This window comes from Myotis lucifugus, unplaced genomic scaffold (genome assembly GCF_000147115.1).
Source record: "Myotis lucifugus unplaced genomic scaffold, Myoluc2.0 scaffold_196, whole genome shotgun sequence".
NCBI classification, from domain to species: domain Eukaryota; kingdom Metazoa; phylum Chordata; class Mammalia; order Chiroptera; family Vespertilionidae; genus Myotis; species Myotis lucifugus.
Window position 1 is genome coordinate 988,858 of NW_005871244.1, and position 20,739 is coordinate 1,009,596.

At 48.7% G+C, this 20,739-nt stretch overlaps 1 protein-coding gene across 2 annotated transcripts in view; it reads right to left on the minus strand.

Annotated features, from left to right (window-relative positions):
• GRIPAP1 (GRIP1 associated protein 1) overlaps window positions 1-20,739 on the minus strand; it is a 21,836-nt gene continuing 1,097 nt past the window's right edge. The window contains exons 2-25 of one of the 2 annotated variants that reach the window (XM_014463004.2): window positions 19,831-19,897; window positions 19,634-19,695; window positions 18,680-18,706; window positions 17,717-17,824; window positions 15,095-15,245; window positions 14,074-14,258; window positions 13,833-13,880; window positions 13,167-13,198; window positions 13,018-13,065; window positions 12,795-12,894; window positions 11,404-11,481; window positions 10,104-10,238; window positions 8,976-9,071; window positions 8,505-8,717; window positions 8,268-8,381; window positions 6,729-6,806; window positions 6,541-6,636; window positions 6,360-6,416; window positions 6,158-6,257; window positions 4,077-4,207; window positions 2,637-2,759; window positions 2,416-2,509; window positions 1,429-1,583; window positions 1-588 (exon numbers count right to left, since the gene is read on the minus strand). In XM_014463004.2, coding sequence (XP_014318490.1) covers window positions 496-588; window positions 1,429-1,583; window positions 2,416-2,509; window positions 2,637-2,759; window positions 4,077-4,207; window positions 6,158-6,257; window positions 6,360-6,416; window positions 6,541-6,636; window positions 6,729-6,806; window positions 8,268-8,381; window positions 8,505-8,717; window positions 8,976-9,071; window positions 10,104-10,238; window positions 11,404-11,481; window positions 12,795-12,894; window positions 13,018-13,065; window positions 13,167-13,198; window positions 13,833-13,880; window positions 14,074-14,258; window positions 15,095-15,245; window positions 17,717-17,824; window positions 18,680-18,706; window positions 19,634-19,695; window positions 19,831-19,897 — 2,391 coding nt within the window. In that variant the 3' untranslated portion in view covers window positions 1-495. The other variant, XM_023760933.1, reaches the window with a different exon arrangement.

The window sequence follows — 20,739 nt, forward strand, 5'->3', positions numbered from 1 at the left end:
GTCAGTGCATGGGCCCGTCTGGCCAGATGGTATTTTGGCTGCACAACCTTTACACACACACACACGCACACGCACACACGCACGCGCGCGTGCACACACACACACACACACACACGTTTCTAGAATGTTGAACATGGACCACACCCCACCCAACATCCCCAATCCCAAATGCAGAGTAGCCAGGCTTCCAGACATAAATTAAAAATAAAATAAAATAAAAAACAGTTGGTCTCTGGGAGGGAGAACTCATGCAGAGATGAAGGCGAATGCCCCTGGGAACCCCTGCCACTCCCCTCAGGGTCCTCACTCCCCAGGGACCACTGTCCTAAGACAGGGTCACTACCAACCAGCCATCAGGCCTCCAGCCCCTTTAATGTCCAGTGTCCCAACCTATTTGATTTTGGTGCCAGTCCCCATTTCCCCACTTTAGCCCAAATGAATAGTGTTCAGGGGGAGGGGAGAGAAAGGGTGGGAGTGGAGGCAGCCTGCAGGTCTTTAGCTGGATTCTCCTGGTTGTAGGTCTGGCTCAGGAGACCCCACGCACTCCTTGCTGAGCCGCACAATTTCCTGGGACAGAACTTCCATGTCCTAAGAAACAAACAAGCCATCAGGGGCCAGAGAAGGTGGCAGGGGAAGCCTGGGGTGTCTTCCTTCTTACCTCATTAAGCAATGCCTGGGACAAAAAGGTGTTTGGAGAAGTTCACAGGGCCCCCAGCAGTGGGCTGGGCTCAGGAAAGGTGGATGTGTGAGGGTGTGGAAGCTCTGGAGCTGGGGTATGGATATGGGATTGCCTGCTGTGCATGGTATGCTGGAGGGTATAACCCCCACCCTGGCCACCTTCTTTCTAGTAAATGATGAGCTTGCTTCTCAGAAGCAGGTGCCAGGTCTGCATTCCTTTTGACTTGCCCAGAGATGGAGGAAATATTTGGGTGATAGGATGGGCAAGTGGACGTGTAGGTAGACACATGGGGGATCCACGGCAATCAAACAGAACAAATGAACTATCCAAAGGACAGATGGAGGACAACAGGTAGGCAGGCAGGTTGCTGGGTGTGTGGGTAAAAGCTAAGATAAGGGGTGACTGATGAGCAGGCAAGAAAGAGAGCAGGAAGTCAGGAAATGGGTGGAAAGACACGGGGCTGATGATTAGATGAATGGGAAGCAGATGAACTAATAGCAGGGGGATCGATGGGAGAGTTAAGTTGACTGTGTGGTATGAATGGATGAGTGAATGGATGCAAGGACAGAGGGAAGAGTGAACAAATAAACTGACAATAACAAGTTGAATGGAGAATGCGAAGATGAGGATGAAGGAATGGTTGGTGGATGGGGCGGGGGGCTGGCAGATGACCTAGGGGCTGTATGGCAGATGACCTAGGGAGTTGGATGGCTGCATGGACAGATGGGCAGGCTGTAGGCCACACTCGCCTTATGCAGATGCATATTCTTGGTGAGCTGCTCCTCCAACATGTTCTGTAGCTTCTTGTTCATCTCCCGAAGGTTCTCGTCACCTGGCTTCACTAGGTCTCTCAGGACACTGCCCAGCCCGCTGCGGTCTGTGTGGCCTGCTGCCACGGACACATCTGCAAGGGCCCAGGCTGAGAGCCACCCCCTCAGCAGAGCCAGAGGAGAAATGGCCAGAGCAGAAAAGAGGGAAACAGAGAACGGGGGGTGGGGGGAGGAAGGGGGGACAAGCCATACCATATAGGGGGCAGAGGCTCAGCCACATGAACCCCGGCTGTCACTAACTGCACAGCCCTGAGAAATGGGCATACTAACTAAGTCATGGAGCTGGAAAAATGTACATGACTACCTGTGAAGCACAGAGCACAGTTCGCTCTCGGCACATGTCAGTCGGTATTATTCCGATTCATAAGAAAAAAACAGGAGAGAAGAAGGTTTGAAAGAAAGGAGCAAAACAAACAAGGCGGGGGAGAAGGAGAAAGAGGAGACAGGAGAGGGGAGGAAGAGGATAGAAGGAGGAGAAAGGTGAGGAAGAGATAAGGACCCAAAGGGATACACATACAGAGAAAGAACATTTCTGGAGATGGAACAATATAGACAGGAACAGTGTGACAAGATGAAGGGGGAATGGGGCACAAAGAAGAGAGAAGGGGGAGAGAGAAGAGCAAGAGACACAGGGAGAAGGAGAAAAAGGGCAGAGACACACTAGAGAAAGGAGAGTGGAGAGATGACAGAGACCCGGAGAAGAGGGAGGAGCCAAGATAAGGGAACAGAAAGAAAAACACACAGGTATGGGCCCTGCCCTGCTCTCCCCTCCGCCGGCTGTGGTCTTGTCAGTGACTTTGCTTGGTTCCAAGAGGAGAGGAGAGAAGCCTCGGCACTGGACAGTGGGGAAGGAGGGAGCAGGTGAGAGGCTGCATGAGTGGTGAGGGCTGGGGAGGGGGCACTGACCGATCCGGCTGTCCATGACGTAGGTCTCAATGATGGCGCTCTTCCTGCAGAGGTCCTCTGCCATAGAGGCGCTGCTCACCTCCAGGTGCTTCACCTGTGGGGTGGACCCCGCCCACCTCAGACCCTGGACTGTGCATGTTCCCACATGAGGAGGGGCCGGCCAAACATCAACCACCCTGTCCCGCCTCCTGGCCATGTAGGGACAAGCAGGCAGACAGCACCTTTTCCTCTAGCATCCATTTCTCCTGCTGTGTTTCTGCCAGGCGCTGAAAGAGCTCAGCCACTTCCTCATCTGACAGTTCCGCTGGTCTCGGGGGCTGGGCCTGAGGGCTGCTGGATAAGGACTGCAAGGAAGAGGAGGGGAGAGGACAGCCTGGGCTCAGTGCCGCGCCCCAGACAGGATCAGGGCTGAGAATGAGAACCAAGCCCAGGGTCGGGGGTGTGTGTGTGGGGGGGGGTTTCTGCACCCAGGGCTGCAGGTAAACCTCAGCACCCTCAGAGACTCTGGATGCCCCTCTACCTAAAGGGGAGACTCATCATAGCCTGATGGAGAGCGTGAAGGGAGAACCTGCAGCACATGTGACCTAAATTCCAGTTGACAGAACCACCAGGGGAGAGAGGAACCAGCAGAATGCTATCACCACAAAGCACAACTGGGCTGGTCTCTTCTACAGGTTGGCATCATAAAAAGGGACCAGACGAAATTCAAGAGACTTAAGGCACATAAAGCAACCAGATGCAACATATGCTCTGAAACAAAATGTTGGTTTACAGAACACCAGCAATAAAGGACATTTTGGAGCCAACTAGAGAAATCTGATTCAGGTCAAAGTATTAGATGAGATGAAAAATTGACCAAATTGGGAGGGTTAGAGACCAGCTGAACAAAAACAGGTTACTTATAATCTCATTTAGGCTTAAAAAAAAAGAGAGAGAAAGAGGCCCGGAAGGGTATGAACTAAGGATTTATAGTGGTGATCTCTGGGTGAAGATGTGATTGCTTTGGGTTTATTTTTTAAAATATTGCTTGTGCCCCGCTGGTGTGGCTCAGTGGTTGAGCATTGACCTATGAACTAGGAGGTCATGGTTCGAATCCCCATCAGGGCACATGTCTGGGTTGCAGGCTTATTCCCCAGTAGGGGACACGAAGGAGGCAGCCAATCAGTGATTCTCTCTCATCATTGATGTTTCTCTCCTTTTTCCTTCCTCTCTGAAATCAATAAAATATATTTAATAAAATAAGTGCTTGTGTGTTTTAAATTTTTTTCTATCGTGCACATATGGAATAATAAAAAATTATTTCCAAATAAAAGTAGCTGGCAAGGAAGCTGACATAATAGACAACAATAACAAATGATAATTATGAATAGGAAAAAGGGACTTGCTGCATGGATGATGCACCTACTATGAACCACTTATGTTAATGGCACCAGGAAAGGCAGCATTAACTCACAGAAGATGGAACAGAGGGCCTTAAAGAGAATAATTTGCCTGTTCCCTACTTAGCAATCTGAATCGAAGTTAGTGAACTTGGGGAAAAGTTGACAAGGAAATGGATGTGCTGGGCCCAGAGTAAGAGGTGGTTGCAGTGAAGGGGAAAAGGAGGGCCCCAGAATTTGGGTAGGAGCAGCTGGAGCTGTAGGCTCTTCCTTGACCCTTACCCGGGCTGGAATGGTCGAGCTCTCCTTCTCACGCAAGATCTCTCGGTAACTGAAGGAGGAGACGCTACTGCTGTCCCCAGTCTGGGTCCGGCTTGGTGAGTTCATTTCTGAGAGAACCAGCTCCTCGAGGCCTGGGCAGAGAGGGAAGAGAAACCTGAGCTCCAATCCCCCAGGTCCCCAGGGCAGCGACTGGCAGGAAGAGGCAGAAATCGATTTGATGAGATGGAAAAAGGCAAAAAGATACTCAGGCAGACAGAAAGATAAGGAGAGGCAGAATCAGAAAAGGGAGTTGCCTCTCTTGGCAAAGCCACGCACACCAGAAACAAAGGTGAAGAAATGGGGAGAAAGCCCTGAGCGTCGACCTATGAACCAGGAGATCAGAGTTCGATTTCCGGTCAGGGCACATGCCCAGGTTGCGGGCTCGATCCCCAGTGTGAGGCGTGCAGGAGGCAGCCGATCCATGATTGTCTCTCATCATTGATGTTTCTGTCTCTCTCTCCCTCTCTCTCTGAAATAAAAAATATATATATTTTTAAAAATGGGGAGAAAGTTGGTGATGCAGCACAGGCATAAAAGTGGCATGCGCACTCAGACTTGGGGTACAGACAGCTGGAGAGGGCACAGGGGAACACCCACATGCAGAGAGAAAACCAGAGAGACAGCAAGCTGGAGCAGGTGACAGAGGCAGAGACCCTGGACAAGGACACGAATCAGAGCAGAAACAGAGGAAATGATGGAGAGAATTCCCGTAGCCAGGCATCTAAGTCTGAATTCCATCTAACAAACAAGGAGAATGCATAGCACATGCCCAGAATGTTTGTTGATTCATACATTAATCTGTAACAAAACAGAAAGCAAACTCCTCTTCTATAAAAAGAGGTTACTTCAGGAGACAGAGTGTCTAGGAGAGACATTGATTTAGTGTGAGAGACACTCATTTTTGCCGCGTCACTGAAAACAGGGCCACTGTGCTTAGGCCTCCAGCCTGCAGCTGCTGCGAGGTATCAGGATGGGGGGGCTGACGCCATACCCCCAGCATCTCCAGCAAGAGCAGGATGGCTGTGACGGGACAGGGAGCCAGTTTTCTCCAAGCCTGTGATATGGGAGCTGCACCAGAGCTATCAATGCATCTTATTTATTTATTTAAACATATTTATAGGCCATTTCTTTCTTAAAAAAAAAAAAAGTCCAAAGCAACTCAAATAGTTTCTTTTTTGTTGATGCATCTTCTGGCTTAAGTGGCAGAAATAACATGGACTTTAGCTGCATAATGATCACACCACAGTGTTGCTGTCTGATTGTGAGTCTGTCCCCCTGTCCGCCTAGCTCAGCTTGGAGTTCCTGGAGGACCAAGACTTGCAGGCTTTCCTATCGGGGACCCTGATCATGGGCTTGGAGGCTCAGTTCATATTTATACATACATATATACATAATGTACATTTTTATTGATTTCAGAGAGGAAAGGAGAGGGAGAGAGAGAGATAGAAACATCAATGATGACAAGGAATCATGTATCGGCTGTCTCCTGCACGCCCCCCACTGGGGATCGAGCCTGCAACCTGCAATCTGGGCATGTGCCCTGACTGGGAATAGAACCGCCTCTTGGTTCATAGGTCATTGCTCAACCACTGAGCCACGCCGGCCGGACTGTCCATATTTATAGATGAGAGGATGCATATAAGTGATTTAGAGACACTGGATGAGGTGCGGGAGTACACATGTGGGGGAAGCAGGGTGATAGAGATATAGACAGACAGAGAGAAAGAGACAAAGAGACAAAGGGAGACAAAAAAGAAAAAGGCGGGAGGAGGAAAGGAGAGAACTAGAAAAAGAACGCAGAGAGAAAGGCAGATACAGAGAGATGACGCGAGGAGGCAGAGAGATAGAAACAGAGAAGAGATACAGCAAAGAGAGAGATGGAGACTACAGAAAGAGATAATGCAGAGAAAGATAAACACAGAGAGGCAGGCACAGAGAAGGAAAACAGATCAAGTTCAAGAGTGAGGTACGAGAAGCAGCTCGGCCTTCAGGCCCGAGCCCTGCCGCCCTGGCCTCAGCCTCCCGAGGTGTGCCTCCCTTACCGGAACGGTTCTTGCTGTTGGTGAGAATGTCCTGCAGCCGCTCCTGCAGCTTATCCGCCCGTTTCCTCTCCAGGTGCAGCTGCCGCTTGAGGTCCTTGAGCTTTGGGGGAACAGGGGGAAGATGGGGGTTGAGGCCCAGCAGGGCCACCGGTGGGGGGATGCACAGCAGGAGGGGCTGTGCTGGGACACCTCCCCCTCATACCGCGGCACTGCCCTTCTTCTCCAGGATGCGCTGTCCATCCACGGTGTCCTTCACCTCCTGCGTGATAGAGAAAGTATGGCTGGTCGTGCCGGAAGGGCTGCATGCACTGTGCTCCCTCCCTGCCCCATGACTGCAAGCTGAGGCCTGGGGTGCATCTGGGGACCATAGAGGAAACAGCGACCTGCTTCAGGTTGCTGATGGTCTTCAGGTGGGAGTCACGCTCCTCCTGGGCCTGCTGGAGCTGATCCAGAACACCCTGTAGTTCCTCTTCCTTGTTCTGTAAAGCAGAGAGCAGCTCAGGCCTCAACTTGGGAGACAGTCCCAGAGCCTCTCCCTCCCCAGAGAGGAATCCCACCATGCAATAGGCACCTTCAGCTCCTTGGCGTGCTGCTCCTGACACTGCTTCAGGGCGTCCTCTTGTTCCTGCTGCTGCTGCTGCAGGGATTCCTACAAGACAAGTCCCAGATCTGGCTGTGAACTCCAGAGGCCACCACACCCAGTGACACCTGTGAGGGACTACAGCAGGGAGCCCCAGATACACAGAAAAGACACTCCTGCAGGGAACACTGTGTGCCTTTAGGCAGTACACAGAAGTGTCACGTCTAGAGCTGTACTGTTCACATCCAAGACTGACATTTGCATTTACATTTTATTTAATAAGCCCGGCCGGTGTGATTCAGTGGTTGAGCATGGACCCATGAATCAGGAGGACACAGTTCGGTTCCCAGTCAGTGCACATGCCCGGGTTATGGGGTAGATTCCCACTAGGGGGCGTGCAGGAGCCAGCCAATCTATGGTTCTCATCACTGATGTTTCTATCCCTTTCTCTCTCTCCCTTCCTCTCTCTGAAATACACACACACACACACACACACACACACACACACACAACACAGCATTACTGCAAGCCACGAATGTTGGAAGGATTTTACATATGTTCTCATTTTACATACTCCCCAGAATACTTAGTAGGTGTTATTGTTATCCCTCTTTTACTGATGATGAATACAGGCCACAAAGAAGTCAGAAAACTTGGCCAAGGTCACACATCTAGAAAGTGGCCCGGCCAGGACTCAATCCCAGGCAAATGACTGGCTCCAGCATTTTTGCTCCTCCCGGCTCTGTGACACTGTTGCTCATGCATTATGATGAGTTTGCCAGAAAACGGCAGAAAAAGCTTTTGTTTGAACAAAATGAGTATATTACAATAATTTCCTGACAGAAGTATGATTTCAGAAAAGGTGCCTTTTCAAATGTGATCTGACATTCTGCCCTATGTTTTTAAAAATATATTTCTATTCTTTTTTAAAAATATATTTTTATTGATTTTTTACAGAGAGGAAGGGAGAGGGATAGAGAGTCAGAAACATCAATGAGAGAGAAACATCGATCAGCGGCCTCCTGCACATTCCCCACTGTGGACGTGCCCGCAACCAAGGTACATGCCCTTGACTGGAATCAAACCTAGGATCCTTCAGTCCACAGGCCGACGCTGTATCCACTGAGCCAAACTGGTTAGGCTATTCTTTTTTTTCTTAATATATATTTTTATTGATTTCAGAAAGGAAAGGAGAGGGAGAGATAGAAACATCAATGATGAGCGAGAATCATTGATCAGCTGCCTCCTGCACGCCCCCTACTGGGGATCAAGCCCGCAACCCAGGCATATGCCCTTGACCAGAATTGAACCTGGGACCCTTCAGTCTTTAGGCCGACACTCTATCCACTGAGCCAAACCAGCTAGGGCAACATTCTGCCTTATTGATGGCCATTGCCTGATGCTCTCCACTAGGCTGTGCTAGTGAGCCAGGGCATCTCAGAAAGTTCCAAGGCCTGACCACTCCTTGTTCCCTGGTTTCTCATGTACCCCGACCAGGCCCTGTGCCTCATTCACCAGGCCCCAACTCACCTCAGCCTCCTTCAGGCGCCGTTCAAACCAGCCCTTGGCTCCATCCATAGAGTGTACCTGAGCTTGAAGCTCTTCCACTGTCTGCTGGAGACTCTCCAGTTCCCGAGTGCGGGCCTGGGAGAGGACAGACTGTCATGGGCCAGGTAGGTGGAGGAGTGGGCACCTCACCCACACCATCAGCAGTGCTATGTTCCTCCTATTTGAAAGGTGGATGTGCATCATCATCTACCCACTCACCTTCTCCTCTCGGATCTGGGCACGGAGCTCCTCCTCCTGCCGCTTCTTGTCCTCATGCAGCTCACGGAGCTCGCGCTCATAACGGGCCCGCACCCCCAGCACCTCCTTCTCATGCCGAAGTCGGACAGCTCCTAGCTCTTCCTTGTGCTGGGACTTCTCCTGCAGCGTCTCTATTGCTAGCTCATCCAGCATGGCCTTCCGCTTCTCAGCACTCTGGGGACCAGGAAGGTGAAGCAGGAGGATGTCAGTCAACATCCTCCCGAAGAAGGCCCACTAACCTCTCCTCTGGCCCAAGGAACAAGCCAAACTCCACCTCTCCCCCAGCCCCACAGAACTGGCTGTTACTCACCCATCCTCATGGAACTGGTCACTTTCCACCCCTTCCTTTCCCCATGAGTTGGGCCACATCACCTGCCCATCCCCGTGAACCAGGCTAATCCCTCCTCTTGCAGTCTTCCCAGAGGTGCCCACCTTCCGAGCATCCTGTAGTTCCTGGGTCAGTTGTTCCTTCTCCTGACTGATTTCTTGAAGTTGTTCCAGCAGCCGACTATTGGCCCGTAATGACTCCTAATGTGGGACAAAGGGGGTGTTTGATAAAGAGCCCCCAAGAGGTAGGCACTTCCAGTAGAACCTCTCCCTAAACCCTGTAAAGTGAGCATTGTCCTCTGCATTTCTACATGAGAAACAGGACAGACTGCTAGCTGCTTTCCAGTATTCATTCTCCCTTACTTCCCTAACAACAGACTTTGTGGTTGGGCACGTGGTGGTCTAGCTGATGTTTCCCTGCCTCCCTCACAATGAGGTGCAGCCACAGAATTAAAAGTGGTGAGTATAATATAGGTTGTAAAGGGAAGGAGCATGCTGGGCCCTTCTCCCTTTCCTCCTTCCTTTCAGATGAAATACAAACATGATGGCAGGTGAGCTTGAGCAAGCATCTTGGATGCCAAGATAGTCTTTTGTCGAAGATGGCAGAATAGCAATGTAGGCAGAACCTGGGTCATTAGTGATGGATCAGAAGCGATTGTCCCGTCCTAGCCGGCTTGGCTTAGTGGATAGAGCGTCAGCCTGCGGACTGAAGGGTACCAGGTTCGATTCTGGCCAAGGGCACATGCCTGGGTTGCGGGCTCCATCCCCAGTAGGGGGCGTGCAGGAGGCAGCTGAACAATGATTCGCTCTCATCATTGATGTTTCTATCTCTCTCTCCTTCTCCCTTCCTTTCAATAAAGGAATATATATATATATATATATATATATATATATATATATATATATATAAAGAAGCCATTGTCCCATCCCTGCTGCCTTCCTACCTAGACTCTTACATGAGAGAAAACTAAACTTCTATCTTATTCAGTAGAAACCACTATTGTTCTACTGTCTATTATGGAATCAGAATGGCTTTCCTAACTAACTGAAGAAGTTTAGTCTCAGAGAAGGGAAACAACTTGGTCTAGAACACACACGTGCTAATACGTTAGAGAGCCACACTGGAAACCAGGTCTTCCTAACTGCACAGTCTTCCCACTGCACCTCATTGCAAACTCCACTAAGCCAGCAAAGGGGAACTAGGAGAAGGCAGGTTACGGCCAGAGGTGTCACCTGAAGCTGGGAGTTGAGGTCATCTTTCTGTCCCATGAGGTGCTCATACTCAGTCTGCCGCAGCTGCAAGTCAGATGTCAGCTGAGCAGTCTGTTCCCGGAGCATATTCAGCTCTTGGGTCTTTGCTGTTTGGATCTAGAGAAAGTAGTGGTGATGGGAAATGGATTAAAAGGTGCCTTTGGGGGCCAGTCACAGGGTGTGAGCCTCCCAGTTCCAAGGAAACAGGGAGGGAAGAGGAAACAGAGCCAGGAGAGGAAGACTTTCAAAGAGAAAAACAGTGGGAGAAAGATCAACAGGGGAATGGATAAACGTGGTATATTCATACAATGGTATAGTACACAGAGATAAAGGAACAAACCAGTGCTACATATGAATAAATCTCACAGATATAATGCTGCAAGATGGAAGCCAGGCACAAAAAATGGGTGTATAATTCCATTTACATAAAGTTAAAGGACAAACACAACTAATCTATGTTGCTAGGGGTCAGAGGAGTGGTTACTTTGGAGGAAGTATATACATTGAGAAGGGCAGAAGGGATCTCTGGAGTGCAGAAATGCTCTGTGTCCAAAAAATGAAAAAGAAAAAACAGAAATGCTCTGTGTCTTGATCTGGGTGGTGGCTATATGGCGATAGATAGATAAATGATAAGATAGCTAGATAGATAGATAGCTAGCTAGATGATAGATAGATAGATAGATAGATAGATAGATAGACAGATAGACATGATTCAGAGTGTACACTTGAGACTAGTCCCTTTCTTGTACTGTGCTGGAGAGAAACTAGAATGCAAGAGAAGTAGGGGTAGATGGTGAGAAAGAAGAGGGCGGGAAGCCAACAGAAAGAAGCTGAGAATGAAACAGAAACAGAGGTGGAAGAACTGCATGGTCAGGACTACACTGCCCCAACATGAATCAGAAGCAGAGGGAGATGGGGAACTGGGAAGGGATCAGCGAGGGCTCCCAACTGTCCTGTACCTGCTCCAGGGCAGCCAGGTTAATCCTCAAGGCCCTTTTCTCAGCCAAAAGTCTTTTTACTTGTTCCTTTGCATCCGCACTCTTGATGGACACCTGGTCCCACGCCCACAACAGGTGAGAGTGGGTCCAGAATAGGAGGACAGGCAAGAAAAGACACGGAACACACACACACACACACACACACACACACACACACACACACAGAGAGAGAAGAACCACAACTAGGAAAAGCAGAAGCCCTGGGGCCTTGCCTGCCTGTACAATACCCACTTGTACTGCCCCACCCTTGCCCCCATCTCGCTGAGCCCACCAGTATGATGTACCTGATCTTGTAGGGCTCGCAGAGCTGCTGCATGTTCCAGCCGTTCCCCCTGTCGCTGATCTCTTAGCTCTGCCAGGCTCTGTGGGGACCAGATCAGGGGAGGCCATTCTAGATCTCAGCCTCCTCTGGGATACACAGAACTACACAGACTCCCTTTTTGACCACCTGAAAGCATGTTCCCAGCATTTAGGCATCTCAAAATACCCACCATCAGAGATCTCAGGTTCACCCAGACTCTAGGTCAATTACCCCCAGAGGCCTCAGACACCCCTATATCCCAGTTCCAAGCACCTCAGAAAACACCTAGGTTCCTGGTGATTTCAAACTCACTCTGTGAAAGGCCCCATCTGTGAAAGGTCTCACACTCACCCAGATTCCAGTTTGGAGGCCCCCCAATTCTCAAACACAGTCAGCCCTCAAGGACTAGAGCTTCACCCAGATTCCAGACTCCAACCTCAAAGGGTTTCAGATATACTCAACCCCCATATCCTAACTCCGAAGAGTCTAAGATCCACCCAAAATCATAGCCCCAGACTCTAGAGGGCTCACACTCATAAAGTCTCCTAGTTTCCAGCTCCTAGTGAGGTCTCAGACCAAAAATCCCACCCACCATCTGCCACTCTGGTCCCCAGTCTCTGGGAATCTTCAGACCTAGCTAACTGAAGACCCAACTTTACCCAGACTTCTGTCCCCAGCTTCTAGCAGCCTTAAACCCACAAGCTACCATATTCCCCAACCCATAGGACTTCAGACTCACCTACTCTAGGGGGAAGCCTGGAGGTTTTAGAGTCACCCAAGCCCAACCCTCAGACCCAACTAGACTTTTGCTCCAGTCGCTGGATGTCTCACCCTCACCAGTTTTCTATTCATACTCCACAGGGTCTCAGGACCACCCAGCCCACATGACCCAACTTCCTAGGTGCTTCAGACCCAATACTCTGAGGGTCTCAAATGCACTCAGCCTCCAGGCACAACAGTCTCACCCTTGAAAGTCTTGTATCTACCCAGCCCACATAGATCTCAAAGTCATCCAACCTCCAGGGAGTTCAGACTCACTCCAACTCCTGGTCTTAGTTCCCAGTGATCACAGATTTCTCCAGACTCCTGTCTCCAACTCCCCAGTTGCAGATTCATCCACACTTGTGGCATATAGCCACAAGTCCTCAGTCCTCTGAGATCTCTGCTTCATGTGGGCTCCTAGCCCAGCTCCAAGGGCTCTTGAGGCTCCCTAGTTCCCATTTTCTTAGCTCTTGGAAGGCCCAGGACCCATCCAGTCCCTATATTTCTAACACAAGAAATTTTAGACTTTCCAACTAGTCTCCCTAGACCAAGAGCTCCCTGGCCTCCCAGCCCTGGTCCCTATCCTAGCGACCTCAGAACCCAGCCCCTCACCTGATTGGCAGCGTCGAGCTCCTGCTGCAGCTTCTGATTTCTAGCCACCTGAGCTTTGAGATCAGCTTCCTTCCGCTGTTGTAATTCCTCAATCTTGTTCCTACAGGTGATGGGAAGGGGTACGTTGACCATGATCTAAGGCCCAATCTCCCAGCTCTGACCCAGTTAATTCTGGTGGGCACTGTCCCTGTTGTCCACCAATACCTCCAACCCTGGTAGTTACCGGCTATCATTGAATAGTGTCTCCTTCTCTGTCTGCAGACGGCAAAAACTGGACACATACAGACAGACATAGTTGAATCAGTGCCATAAGTCAGTCCTCCCTAGTCCCACCAAATCCCTTCCCCCACTTCCGGAAAAAAAGAAATTTACCTTTCTTGCTTCTTTTTCAGTTTCTCTGAGAGCTAGGGTGGGGAAGGGGGTACAAACAAGTGATAACAACCATAATATTAGTAAAGACAAAAATACACTTAACATTTACAGATACTTCTTGCTAAGTTCTTTTTGGAAGCTGAATTTACTTGTTATCTCATGGAAACTGAGTCCCAGAAGGGTTCAGTCATTTGGTTGCCCAGATGGTCAGCAACAAAAATATGATCTCCCAGAATTTACATCCCCAACATATTGACCAATGGCTACATAATAGAATGGCTAGGTTGGAAGGCTTGGAAAGCAGGATCATGCTTGCCTTACACAACACTGGGTCTCCAATTCCTAAGATAAGAACCTGCAGTCTATAAGTTCTTGGATGGATGGATGGATGGATGGATGGATAGATTGATGGATAGATGGATGACCAAGCAGAGCTGGGAGGACACAGAATAAAGGAATGGGGCCCACCATGTACAAGACGTAGTGGGACTACATTAGCCCACTCCATAATGAAAGCAACTCTGAGACTTAACGCTAGAGTCTGTTTCACAGACAACAAAACTGAGGCTATGAGAGAGTACTAAGCCAGCTTTTCTCTTGCTGGGGGAAGCATGGCAGGTAGGAAAGGAGATCAGGCAAAGGCCAGGGAAAGCTTGGCAGTCCTACCTTAGCAAGTTCTTCCTGTAGCCTGGATGTTTCGGCTTGCTTTGAACTCTACAGGGAAGGAAAAAGGAGGGGGCTGTCATAAGCAAGGGGGAGGTTAGGCTTGTGCTTTCCCCTGCCCTCCAGCTCCCAAATATATCTGCCCATGAGACTGTGATGTCACAATCATCTCCATGGGGTCATGAGCAGAGCTAGGGCATCTGCCCACCGCCTGGCATCCCAACCCCAACTAACCCAAACTCACCTCCAAGCCTTGTAGTTGCTCCCAGAGCAATTTCTTCTCCTCCTTCTCCATTTCCCACTTCAGCTCCACCTCTGCCAGTGGCATGGGGGACAAGACGGTGGGGGTTTGGCCCTCTGGCTGGTCCCCTTGGCCTTCAATGGCAGCTGTGGACTTCCCAGCTTCTTTCCCATAGCGCTCCTGCAGAGCTAGTGGGTAGAACAGAGATATATGATGCATAAGGTGATCTTCGAAGACCCTTGCTATGTGTCAAATAGAGGGTGAATCGAGCTTTGACCCCTCAGGTAGCAGAGACTCTGCTCCAAAGACCACAAGCCTACAAAACAAAGGTTCAGCCCCATCCACACAAATCACAAATCTTTTAAGCCCCACCAACTACTGAAATCCTGTTTATGATCAAATTAGACCAAGTTTGTTTCCCAAGCCCTGCCCATAGCCCTCCAAGGTCATGCCCACAATCTTCCACTGCCTACTTAGAGCTGAATTTTTCCTATGAACTCCTGATCCCTGGCCACATTCTACAGTCTCCCTCCTGGTCACCAAACTACCACCCACAACCCCACAATCCCCAGCTGCTCTCCAAAAATCCACATATCAGAACCCTCCCACATTCTATCAAGTTTTCTCTCAGCTTTGTTCTCAGACCCCACTGACAATCTAGGCTTAGAATCTCCCCACCATTCCTTCATTCCCCTTCTCTGTTTAGCAAACATCTTCTTTCTGATGCTCTATTTGCTAATCTGTAAAATCTGGTAGGTATTAGGCACTGAACTAAACTCAGAAAACTCAGAAATGTACCACCTCTTATCTCTACTACAGTTGCTCATGGGATAGACATCACTACACACACTTTGTAAATGAGGAATCTTTGGCTCAGAGAGGTGAAATGACTTGTCCAAAGTCATACACTGGGGTCCACGGCAGGGCCAAGCTTGATTCTGAAGCCTTTCCACCTATTCTAAGGAGGAAAACACCCTACTCAAGCCCCAAGGTCCCACACATCCCCAGGAGGGCTTCCACATACCTGCCACATTCTTCTGCAAGGCTGTATTTTCCGCCTGCAGTCTCAGCAGCTCCCCATCCACAACGCTCCCAGCCTGGGCAGCCCCTGCCTTGGAAGCCTCATCCTTCAGTTGCTGGTTCTCCAGCTCCAGATGTTCCATCTGGCTGCAGAGCTGAGCAGGGGAAGAGCGAGGTAGTGGAAAGGCAGAGAATCAGAATATTTGCTGAAATATACAAAGCACTTGGCCCATGCACTTACTTTTTAATTCATTTCATTCCCATAACACTCCTGTGATGTAATGCTCTCATGATTCATTATCCCCACTTCACAGATAAGAACACTGAGGCACAGATGTTAAACGACTTTCAAATTCACACATCTGTTAAGTGGCAGCCACAGAAGTTTGAGAATACTGAGAACAATTTTCTGCTTGCCCACTCCAACCTCACAATCGTAATCCAAGACCTCAGGCTCCTCTGGAAGTTGCTGGTCCAAGATGTCTGCATCACGGAGAGCCCCACCGCCATCCCTCTTCTGTGGTAGGGTCTGTGTCTGGGAGCCTAGGCACCACAGACAGCTTTTAGGGCATTTCCGGGGCCAGCACTGCCCATAGCCCCATATCGTCAGCCCTTGGCCTTGGAGAGGTGTACAATGCAAATAAAACTAAGCCAGCCCCTTAACTCCTGACTAAAATACATTTCTCACAGCTGATCTGACAAGATCCTTTGTCCCATTTTCAGATGAGAATACTGAGACCCACAGAGAATTTTTATTTTATTGCCTGGGATACTTTCTTTCTTCTTATATATTTTTATTGATTTCAGAGAAGAAGGAAAAGGGAGAGATAGAAACATCAATAATGACAGAGAATCATCGATTGGCTGCCTCCTGCAATGCCCCCATTGCCTGGGATACCTTCTACCCAGAACATTATTCCTTTAATCCAGTTCTTCACGACTGGCTAGTATCCTTCAGTGCTCTGATCAAATGTCACCTTTCCAGTGGTATCCCCTAACACAGAAATTCCAATACTCTCTGTACCTTTTGGTACCTTTTTGAAATTCCAATACTCTCTAGCACAGTACTCTGTTCATTCTTTCTTATCTGCACTGATCACACCTAAATTTAACTAATGTTTTTAATTTCTTAAAGCTCTGAAAAATTCTGGATCATAAATTCTAATTGACAATTAAATTTTCTTTGGTAATATGGGGTTAAAACACAGATTCTGAAACCAGACTGCTTGAATGTGAATTTCTACTCTGCCATTTATTAGCTGTGTGACCTTAGGACAAATTGCTTCCTCTCTCTGGGCCTCAGTTTTCCTCATCTGTTAAATAGGAATACTAGTAAAGCACATCAAACAGGACCTGGTATACAGTAAACACTATATAACTGTTAGCTATCAGTACTACTATTATTTGTTTACTAATCTTACCCCCAGAATGTAAGCTCCCCGTCCTACCCCCAGAATGTAAGAGTGGGGACCATTTTATGCCTCTCACAACTATTTCCATAACACAGAGCACACAGCAGATGCTAAATAATGATTTGTTGAAGTAACAACAGAACTGAAATATCTTGGCAAATAGGTGACGAGAGGCAAGCCTGGAACATAGGTGTCTCTGTGAGCACTTCCAGTTCCCAGGAGAAAAAGTGTGAAGGAGGTTCTCTACCTGGTCCAGGGCCTAGCCCAGGGTAGGTGCTGGGGAACATGAGCTAGATTTATGGAGGAACACCTGCTTCTGCCCCAATGTGCAAGGCTGTGTTCTAAGTAGTTTACAGACATCTACCCATTCAGTCCTCACAAAAGCCCTGCAGGGTAGGTACTGTCATTATCATCATTTTCATTTTAACCATTTGGGAGCCAGGCAACAGGCAGATCAAGTGTCATGCTCAAGGTTGCAGTTAGTAAAAGAGAAGCCAAGAGTTTAATCTAGGCCTCCTGGCTCTTAACTACTCCTTGCTAAGTCACCTCTCCTGGAATTGTACCTGCTTACAGGTTGGTGTGTTTTATTTGTTTTTTTAAGGTCTTAAGCACTACAGTCTCATGTGGAGCCTTGGAAATGTCATTTTGTTGTCATGATACATTTTTCCTTAAAACACACTAAAAACTTAGAAAATCATTGAGCAGAAATACAGAATAGAGACAAGGAACAAAATATAATGTCTGTAACTGCCTAGTAAGTTTAGATGTAGCCAGGACAGCAAAATCGCTGAGGAGATAGAATTATCCAACCCAGGATGAATTATGTAGAACTAGAACACCAGGCTCATGTCAGGAAGCAAAAAGGGAAGTAGCTTGAATATCTGTCCAGCCTATGTTAAACATAAGAACTTTACCCACCAACATTCTGGGGTTCCATAGCATCAGCCCCAAACATACACAAGGAGATTGAAACTCAGAGAAAAGGAATGACTTGGTCAGGAAACAGTTGACCTCAGGGCTTGGAGTCTTCTAATCACAGCCCAGTAGGTAGCCCCATCTGTCAAACCACTGCCCCCCAAACAGAAAGTTAGGACTTGTTTCAGCACCATGGACAGTGATCCAGGGCCAGCCCCTGTTCAACAGCCCTCAGCTGCCTTGCAGCTTCAGTCCCAGTGGCTCCAACCCCTCAGACCCCCCTCGGCTATCCCAGGCACCTTGCTGAACTCGGCCATAAGTGTGCTGTTCTGCAAGCGGAAGTCCTCCTCTTGGCTGTGCAGCTTTGCTTGCAGCATTTCATTTTCACTTAGCAGCCCCTCGACTTCCTGCAGTGGCAGACATGGACCAGGTCTCCAACAGGGGCAGAAAGGATGTGGAGGTAGGGCAAAGGAACAGAGAGAGGGAGAAAATGACATGGGTGGGGAGAAAATAGAGTACAGAGAATGAGACAGGTGAAATCAGGAGATACAGGGAGAAAGAGATGCCAGGAGAGATAAAAGAGGAGACAGGGAGGGAGACAGACAGGTATAAGGGTAGAGAGAAGGAAAAAATAGGGAGGGAGAGAGAGAGAGACATGAGTCAAAAAGAGTGGGAGGAAAGGGAGAGGTAGGTAGAAATAGGGGAGAGAGGAGGTAGAGAGAGATAGGGAAGGGTATAGATAGGGGAAAAGAGAGAGATGGAGAGAGAGAAAGGAAAAAAGAAAAGGTAGGATAACAGAGAGATAAGATCAGACAGACCAAGAGAAGGATAACAGAACAGAGAGAGAGGACAGAGGGAGTCAGGGAAAGAAATGTGTGAGGAAGAGAGAGGAATGGGAGAGAGAGAAACAAGAAGTCAGAAAGAGAGATAAAGAAAAGAGAAATGATGGCAGAGATAGGTACAGGTGGGGGAGAGACAAAGAGAAGGTTGGGGAGAGAAACAAGAGTCAGAGAGAGAGGAAATGAAGACAGAGAGAAGGATAAAAAGAAAGGGAGAAGGAAAGACACAGAGAGAAGCACAGGGTGAAAGATGAATGAAGACAGGTAAACAAAGACAGACACAGTAACATATGGCAGTGAAATGATAGTCATGGATGCAAGTGTACACACAGAGAAAGGCCAGTACTAGGAGATCCCAGCATACAGCAATATCCCTGCTAAGACAGTCTCCCAGACACATTCACCCATCATGGGTCCCCTTACCTGAGCTTTCTTGCTCTTGCTCAGTGCCTAAAGGTGAGCGGGGGGAGAGAGAGAAAAGGTAAACAGAGAGGGACGAGTGTCAAGGGGGGACAATGTCAACAGGGGTTGGGGGATGGTAGCTTGCATGACAATTTGTAGCCTACAAGAATGATGCAGTGAGTGGCATTCTGCTTCCATCCTTTCCTCTCTTAGTAAGCTCTTGAGGCTGTTCGTGGGTCTTAGTATTTAACCCTTCATGGGTTGGGTCTCCAGGCTCAGACATTGTGGCTGTATTGCTACATCTGTCCAAACAGGTCTATGTGGATCCCTGTCACGCAGCAGGGAAACTGCTGTTCCACTGCTGAGCAGCTGAGGGCATTGTCAGGCAGGGAAATCAGCACCCTACCAAAGAAAAGCCCAGCTTCCCGACTTTCTGCATTCTGTATTCCTTCATCTAACATGTATTTCTGGAGCACACATTATGTATAACAATGTGGTATGCATAGACACATAGCAGTGAAGAAAGAGACAAAGGAGGGCCTTGAATGCCTTGAGGGGCCACAATAGCTTATATGCTATCTCATCTTCAGAGGCCTGGAGATGGTAGGTTCAGTCTCACTTTACCAACAGGACCAGAACAAGGATGGAAAGTAGGAGCAAAAGGCAGGAGAGTGGAGGAGAGGAGGAAGATTCAAAGCAGATTTACCACTAGATTTGACTCTTTAGTTAAATGTTTGTGAATGAGAATAAGTATGTAATTGAAATTAAAAATGAATTAAGAGTAAATTAAAATTAATCGATAAATTAAGCAGGATTAGATGAAATTAGAAAACTAAAGAGATTTCATGAGAATCTGTTGAATGACTAATGATAGTATGTAACATTAGATTTGGTTCACAGAGGGGCTCACTGGAGCGATGAATGAGTCAGATGCCTACAGGGAAGCATGGGTGGGTGAGTGGTGGAGGGATCTACCTTCTGAGCTTTGTTGAACTCCTTATCCAGGTAGGCGACCTTCTGTCGAAGACTGGTGAGTTCTGGTGTGGGTAAAGCAGGGTGTCTTAGCCACAGTCAGTGGCCAGGAGCTGAAAGGTCTTCCCACCAGGCCTCTGAGGTGTTCTCCCTTAGCCTCTGTCCCCCAAGCCACCCCCCTCTGAAACCCTCTGGCTCACCAACACCATTCTTGCGTAGTTCATCTGAAAGCTGGTAGTTGTTTGTTCGGAGTTCCAGAAGCTGAGCCTTGAGTGGGGAAGCAGAGAAGGGAAATGGTTTGATCAGGAATATGCCCCTAACCTCACCATGAGGGTACCAATCCCATGAGCCCCACAGACCCTGCTGCCCTCCTTGTGCCTTTTTAGTTGCTCCTTAAGACTTGTGCATCCTGCATCCTAAAAAAGCTTCCAGACTCTCAGCCCCTACCCCACTTTCTCCAGTTCTATTTATAATCACAGCCAGCTGAACCTCTTTATCTCCCTGCTGCTTCCATCTCTTCCAATTCACTATGCACTCATCTAGTCAGGCTCTTGCTTATGTGTGTTCCATGGCTCTCCATGCCCATAGGATAAAGTTCCTCCTCCTCCCTTCTCCTGGCTGACCATGTCACACATTAAACATTGTTCTGACTGTCTTTCTGTCAGGAGTGAGGGTATCTATCCTCTTGGCCAGAGCAGGGGGCAGGGGCTTGCCTTCTTTCCTCTTTCCCAAGGGGAGAGGGCCTGGTAGTCTCTTGACCAATTTCACTGAGTAAAAAAGGGCTTGTCAGGGTCCCAACCCCCAAAGGCTTTCAAAATATGTCCAGTCCCCTTTCAAGAATTGAGGGAAAGTAAAGTATGAACCATGTCAAACAGCATTCAGCTACCTACCAACCTTGTAGGGCCCTGATGCCAGTTTTTCCCAGAACCAGTCTCCCTTACTCCACCAGGATCTTTCCCTCCCATGCACCAGCCTCCACCCACCTGGTTCTGTGCTAAAGGTCAGAGGGAGTGGCCTCTGCAGAATCTTTCCTGCCTCTGTCCTCTCCCTGACCCAGTGAGCTGTCTCCCACAGTCTAATCCAATTGGTACACCCTTGGCACCCACCTG